At 34.8% G+C, this 8,019-nt stretch overlaps 1 protein-coding gene across 1 annotated transcript in view; it reads left to right on the forward strand.

The window, feature by feature from the left end:
- The window catches only part of LOC108705319 (serine-rich adhesin for platelets-like), a 33,065-nt gene extending 26,953 nt beyond the window's left edge, over positions 1-6,112 (forward strand). Inside the window, exons 16-22 of the mRNA XM_041563778.1 lie at positions 1,288-1,506; positions 2,464-2,583; positions 2,741-2,946; positions 4,185-4,254; positions 4,834-4,998; positions 5,231-5,344; positions 5,838-6,112. Of these exons, the coding sequence (XP_041419712.1) occupies positions 1,288-1,506; positions 2,464-2,583; positions 2,741-2,946; positions 4,185-4,254; positions 4,834-4,998; positions 5,231-5,344; positions 5,838-6,112 (1,169 nt within the window). The remainder of the gene's footprint in view (positions 1-1,287; positions 1,507-2,463; positions 2,584-2,740; positions 2,947-4,184; positions 4,255-4,833; positions 4,999-5,230; positions 5,345-5,837) is intronic.
- Positions 6,113-8,019: the final 1,907 nt, after the last annotated feature.

The raw sequence follows: 8,019 nt of genomic DNA on the forward strand, positions 1-8,019 counted from the left end.
ATGGGCACCAGGAGGTTCTTGCAAATACAGAACAGAATATTTCATTTGCATACAAGCATTTGCAGAATATATTCACAAGCTAGGACAGTACATCAGAGCCAACTGTATATGAATCCCCTAAGGATGTAGTCAAGGACGTTTAACACACCTCCAGGCAGAAATACCACAAATGGTCTGAATCCCACCCAGTGGAGTGATCAGAGTAGAGAACCTAGCGCCTGACACCCTATCCACTATGGTCCCTTCACTGTAGGCAAATCTTACAGCTTGGGAAGCTACTCCCTGCTACACCTCCTTGATGGAGCACAAAGCTGCTCTTTCTATCTTCCCTCATTGTCTTACTCTCCTAGAGAGTTTATAACAATTATATTTCTGTCACTCACTAGCCTCATTCTTGGGGGTTCAGGTCCCTCTAGGGAAAACTGGCTTTACTGGGCCATGGTGTACCCAGGCTTCCTGGAAACATCCAGCTGGGTCAGCAACCAGAAGCCAAAGAGGACCCCTTCTCACTGGTGACAATACCTATTGGCCAATACCAAAACTATGCAAATACAACTAGTTACATGGGCATCTGCCTAGCAACTAGGGAGATCAGGAAGCATAGGGATTTAAAGCCATAGGGGCACATTAACCCTATGGGTCCCTACAGTGTGATAAATCAGTATGTAGCTAGATGCTTGGGATATTAATTGAATGAGAATTCTTATTCCATCCTTGTCCTCTGCCTGGGTTAAATATACAATGTGACTTTGACATTAGGGCTATAGTGGACATTTCATAAATGAGCAATTCATAATAGCTCACAAATTTGGAATATCTTTACATGGATGTACCTACAGAAGAAAAGAATCTGGGCTATAAGGATGCAGTTCAATAATGTAGGAATGTTATTTTTTTTTTTATAAATGGGTGTTTCTGCTTTAGGGGGGATCTAGTCATATGGTTATAGTAAGAGGAGGGTTATTATACAAGTACAGTAGCAACAGTTTTCAATGGAATATATTGTGCAGAGAGGTAACAGGGAGGGGGTCCAGTAGAGACTAATTGTAGGGGGGCTGGGTTTTGAGGGGCTTATTTCTCCTTTGAGAAGGTATGAAATGCTCTTTTTGCTATTAGTTGTAATAAATTAAATAACATTGCAAACTGATCTATGTAAGTAAGCTATCAACTGCATTAACTGTAATGAATTAAAGTTAATATAGCTAACTATAAAATGATTCAGCAGTACATCAGATTTTTGTAAGTCTTAATAATATATCAATAATATGCTGTTCTTATTCTTTGCAGAACAATATTTGTCAGTGCAAAGTATGTTTCCAACAGCAAGTGGTGCTGGTACACGGTGTTACTATCGTCAGACTGGGTCTTTGGTCTATGGTGAGAAAGAGAGATTCTTTCCTACTCCATGGACTGATTTTGACTTCCTGAAATACCTTTCAAACCAGGATGCCTACAGTAAATACTTCTCGAACACAGTCGTTCCTCCCAAAAGACTTCAGTACATAGGTACAGTTATTAATAATGTACAAGTAAACTGTAAACTTTTGGTGGAATCCAGATAATTCCCAGTAATTACCTATTTTCAAGTTATTAGCATTTTTATTTCTTTGAATGCTTATGTATAATGGGGGAATAATAGAGACTTGATAACAGTGAGAAAAGGGATTGGGTGAGGTTTGGAAACTTTTTTGGAGGTTCACAAATTTTGTTGTGGCTCACTTGTCAGTCCTGGGCTAATTGACTAGCATAAACCAAACCTTCCAAATTCCATTGACCCATGTAGTGGCACAATGATTCAGAAAATGTCTGATACCCACACACTATTCTGTTTTTCTGAAACCTGCAAAATGGAATGGGAATCCAGCGAGTTCCCAGCAATTACTTATTTTTTTCAACATTACATATGTTTTTTTTAAAGATATTACCAATTGCCTATTTATGAAAGTATGGACAGTTTAAGTCAGTTCATTATAATACATTCAACTTCTCTGAGCCATTTAACTCAGTTCAGTACCACAATGTTAACCCCCACAAACTAATGAGCATTCATTAAAAATTGCAAAATCCAAGTCAATTTAGGGGCCTCATTATCTGGAAATAGCTATTTTCAACACTCTAAACAATTATCACAGCCATGTAATGATGTTTACCTTTATGAATGTTATGGTACAGTATTGGAATTCCTTTTATTGTTAAGGGGCCACAAAAAAAATAAAGACAAATGACAAACTGCCCCTCTTTGCTGAAGTTTGCTGGATGTCCATCAAGACATTACCAGTAAAAAGAGTTTACCATTTATAAGGGAACTTTAATACAGTAAGTACTGTAAGGTAATATCCATTGGATAAGGACAGCTGGGACACTTGTAATATGTCTCGGTTTAACTATTAATATTTTTTTTAGAACACTGTATATGATTGAATCATTGCAAGAATGTAAACATCTTTCATTCTGATTTTGCAGATGGAGAAATTGATCCTTATAATATGTGCTGCAGTTATTCTGGTTCTGATTATCTTTGTAAACTCTACATAGAAAAGAGGCCTCTTGATTATTGTGACAATTATTCTTCACCTCCAATAGGTAAGGGAAAAAATTGCCTTATTAATAGAAATTATGAACAAGATAGTAATTTAGATCTATATCCTTGTGTGTTTACTAATCGGAGTCATTAACTCCATAAATTAACCTTCATACCAATACAATCTGATACAATTAAATATTTGCATTTTCTTGTAAGGATTTTTTTACGGGGACCCCCACTTTAACACACTGGATGGGGCACAATACACTTTTAACGGCTTGGGTGAATTTACTTTGTTAAACATCAAAGACGAGAGCAATAATGTCTTCACACTCCAAGGACGGACTGCCCGAACTGAGAATGGGACCGGCAGTGCAACTAATTTTGTGGCGTTAGCTGCATATTCTTCTACTGGTGCTCAGGTATTTTAAGTGGTACTTATAACTGCAAATCATTTTGTAAACCTGTTGAAGATATCTATATATTTTTCTCAACTGAGAAGCTAGCTATTAAACTGGATAAAAAGAGTAATTGAATTAAATAAAACTGCATACTATGCATTATAATATACTGTCTATACTGTATACTGTATACTTTCAGACATCAAACAATATATCATGTATTTCTAACCATCTTTTCAATGTACTTTAATCAAACTTCAATGATTTTAAAGGAGAACTAAAGCTTAACTAAAGAAGTAGGCTAGAAATGTTGTACATTATGTTCTGAGCTTCTGTACCAGCCCAAGACAACCACAGCCCTTTAGCAGTAAAGATCTAGTCATAGAATCTAAATGTCACAATATAAGGCTGATTAATATTTAATACAGATAATTACTACGTCAGCTCAGAAACTAGCATCAGAATTAATAATCAGCCCTGTAGCGTCAGCTTATATTACAGGCCAACCTAATTTTGTGCTTGATATTTTGTGGCAACCCTTCAGCTTTGCTTATCAATAGCTACTCAGAGTCAGAGACTCTTTCCAAGATGGTGACCCCGCTGTGACAAGTTTGAAACCCTTGATCACTGCTGCTATTGAGGAGCTGACATTTTAGGCTGGTGCAATGAGTTAATTATATAAAATATGCCATTTTAGCCATATTTAGCCATATTTATTTTCAGGGTTTAGTTCTCCTTTAAAGTCATTTGTAACTATCTGTCCTTTGCTAGTCTCTCCATGGCTGCTTCTGACTCCATGTACTATTTAAGCTATTTTTCACTAGTTAAGTCCGTCTAACCAAGACTTAACTTTCTACAACACTTTTCTGGTTTTGTAATAGATCTGTAAAAAAAAAATCTGAAAATGCTGTACGTTGCAAAATACTCTCAACCATATTTTATATATGTTGTTTTCTTAGTTAAAGCACATGATGTACAATAGAAAATTAGGCAGTAGTTTGGTTTACACATGACGTGCCTTTTGATAAGGATTTTTTTTAACTATTAGTATACCTATTAGTATTAGACATAATATCAAAGGCTATTGTGATACTAAACTCTATAGTTAGTATAGATATGGGTATATATATTTTATGTGAAAGTATGGATGTGTGTGTGTATTGATGCTGGGTTTTGATGGAGGGGTTAAACTTGATGGACTTTGTCTTTTTTCAACCCGATTTAACTATGTAACTATATTCCTTATCTATATATTTCAGCTTCAGTGGACATTGGTCAGTGATACTGAAATATCGATAACGTACAATGGGACCAGTATTCCACTCACAGGTAAAACAGAGATCATTACATTAAAAACATTACCAAGCACAGCAGACTGAAGTTTCTAAGGCAGATATTCCCAAATTTGGGGTTGGTCCTTCTGCAGGGGGCCCTAAGTAATATATTCAGCGATGGCAAAGCTGAAGTCCATGTTGGATGCCATGGTGGGTGGCTGTTTATTTACTATCTTGGATACAGCCTAAGTATAGCCAGGTGGATATTATGATCATGCTTTTATTACCCTTTGAGTGGGTGTCACATGATGAACTGCAAAATGACCAGAACTCTTCACTTATTATTTTTAGACCTGACAAACATCATGTTATGAAATTCAGAATTACTTCTGGAATCCCATATACTGTAGACAGAAATGTTTAAACGATGTAGCGGATTGTCAGTCTGTCAGAAAATTGCTCAATGAATTGACACACTTATCAAAGCATTCTATTATATGGGGTTTTTTTGAGCCTCTCTACTGCACTGAATACTAACACCACACTAAAGCTTCAGGAAGTCAATGAGCATTGCAATAAAATGAACACAATTTAAGTTGCAGGGTGCTTAAGGATTAATTATTTTTCCTTTCAGAAAACATCATCTCTATCGACCAACTAATTCTGGAAAAGAAAGAAAAACAAATAACTGCATATTTTTATGGTGGAATATCTGTCTCAGTTTCTGCTGAGTTTGGAGTATTAGCTTTTGTTGTGACACCACTACCCAGATATCTCAACAGGACTGAAGGTCTCCTAGGTAAGTAAGAAGCACTAATCTGCCAGACAGTTGTAAAGTTAATCCATGTAGGACCATTTTGTGAATGACTGAATAGTTTATTACAAAAACATAATTTCTGAATAAACCATTTTTAAAAATGTTTGAAAATATTTATATAATATATTCCTGTGGAATGACAAGTTTCATAGAAATAAATCTAAAAATATTATTATGGTTCTTAAAAATTATGTTTCTTGTTCCCCTACCATAGGGTTGTACAATGGGGATCCAAGTGATGACCTTGTATCTGCAGATGGCCAGACTTTACCATACAATACAAGCACAAAGATAAAGGACTCAAAGATATTCACCTTTGGCATGACTTGTAAGGGGGTTATACCTTCTCTCAATATCTATTACTTCCTTCCTTCCTGATGCAGTAATGAAAAAAGCTTACTAAGCCTATAAATTGCATGGCCTGAAGATCTTTTTATTTTACCTTTATCTAAAAGGATATCTATAACTGCAAATACGAAAGAAAGAGAATTGTCATTTGAAAGGCAAAAAAAGACAGTGAACATTTCAAGAAGTCTTATTACATTTTCATTAGTAATAATCATATTTGAATATTCAGTATGAAATCATAGACTATGAATTAAATTATAGTTGCCAGTATTGAAACTCTTAGATTTGAGGTCAGCTCAGCCTCAGGTTTATCAACTTTCAACTAGATAGTGGCTTTAACATCAACTCTATCATCTTCTGTATATATTTGCATTATACCTGGGTACAGGGTTTCAGTAAAACTTTCCACCAGAGTTTAATGATTTGAATACTAGCAATTAGGTATCAATGAACTAACAATTTGTCTTTTATAGGGAAAAATACACCTGAAAATACTATCTTTACCTATAACACAAGTGTGGGGGAATCTTGGTACACATACAATTACAGTTTTGTGCCAGTGTTTTTTGATGAACTGCTGTCAACCACTGATACAGAAACTATTAATAAGGCAAACATAACCTGTAAAGGAAACACAGATTGTTTGTTTGATGCATTAAGTACTGGAAACTTGGAATTGGGATCATCTACAATGACAAATAGTATCATGTTTACAGAGCAAAGAGTTGCACTGGGTAAGAAAATTTAAGGATCATCCCGTGACACTAAAGTCTAGAATTTCTAACATCCAATGTTACTGTATGTTTTACTGCATACTGTTTTTACTAAGTTCACAATCTCCTGTCTATTCTAAATGAAACCCACTAGGTTTAAGGTACCAGTAGGCCAAAGATTTCATTGTCAGGCCACCACTTCTGTTAGTCATTTGTAATATATTCCTCAAGCATGTGACCTTATATATATAATATATATTTAGGCACAGAAGAAGAAAATAATCATGATGCCCAGGTGTGCCATTGCCATTAAAGCAGATAAATGAAAAAAATGGGCATACCAAATGAAAACAGTAAAATAAATGAACAATACTGCAGATTTCAGATGGTTAAAATGAAGGATCTACCATTTCTGCAGGATGATTCTGTCAAATTCTATACCTGATAAAACGTCTGCTGGTGGCCCCCCTGTCCTGGTGGGCTCTAGGCACATGCCCCTTTTGCCATTTATGTAAAATAAAGTCTGGTGGCAGTGAGCTTTACTAGCACTGAATAATGTTTCAGCTTTTTGATTATAAAGGTTTTATATGGCTCCTAAAATGCTCAAATAAATGGACTTTCAGCTTCATACTATTCCATCAGCAATATTGAATGGGGCATGCTGTGGGTCAATTCTCTTCCCCCAAATAAGAAAGGGTAAACCAAATATCCCATGTGTCATAGCCCTCTATGTTTGAGAGTTTGATTATTGAGACATGCATATTTTAAAAATTACATAGTAAGTAAGGTTGAAAAAAGACACATGTCCATCAAGTTCAACCTTTATTTTTTATTTTATTTTTTTAACTACCTATCTGCCAGTTATTAGCCATATCAATTCTCATTGAATAGCAAGCAGTAACATATTACATACACCTTGAAAAACACACAAGAATAAATATGTTTTCTCAGGGTTTATTGAATCAGCTTAATGGAGATATACTCTTGACTATGTAGAGAGCAGCTTTATTACTTTTAATATATTTTTCATATTATGTTTAAACTATACAACCTGCATTTTTTTATTTAGAAAATATGCCCCCAAATATCATGGGATCATCAATAATATTGGCATCATTAAATGTAGAGACCCGGGTCTACTACAATGCTTCTACACCTTTGACCTTGGAATCAACATCCCCCGACCTAAAAATAACAGGTATGCATATAAATTATACATTTGCTATAAATATCATTAGGTTTATGTTTTTTAAAATAATATATATATATATATATATATATATATATATATATAATATTATTACGATATATATATGAAAAATGTATGTATAATAATGTATACACAAAAGGGGTACAAAAAGAACTATTGCAAATGAAATTTTCCAGTTTGAAAATAAACACACATATTACTGGATGTCTGTTTTTTGTTGCAGAAAATGGAACCCTGATTTGGCACCCTATGTCTTCAAGTCCCATATTTGCTATGCTCAGAGCCAACAATTCAGATGCTGTAGCAGAACTAGAATTAACAATGATCCTATGTAACTGTAGCAATAATGGAACTTGTTACTATGATAACCCCATCTTGAAAAGTCAGAGGAACAACTCCAAGTTTATGGTAAGCAACTCCAACTACAGCAGCTCCTCATTTATGGAGAATAAGAAAAAGGGAATGGTTGGAAGTTACATAGCACCTTGTAATATATGACTGGTCCCAACAAAGAATATCCATGTAAAAGTATAAACAATACATAAAGTGCATTTCCAACACAATGAATAAACATCAACTGATGTCAGCAAACTTTTTACATTTTCTATTACTATAAAAATTCACTGAACCTAATGATTGTGGACCTATTACCATTTAACATATTCTCTACATATATTTATGTGTAATTTCATGGCATAAATATATGTCTGCCTTCAGCATTACACACGGGGT

The sequence above is a fragment of the Xenopus laevis genome, chromosome 5L (genome assembly GCF_017654675.1).
Source record: "Xenopus laevis strain J_2021 chromosome 5L, Xenopus_laevis_v10.1, whole genome shotgun sequence".
Taxonomy (NCBI): domain Eukaryota; kingdom Metazoa; phylum Chordata; class Amphibia; order Anura; family Pipidae; genus Xenopus; species Xenopus laevis.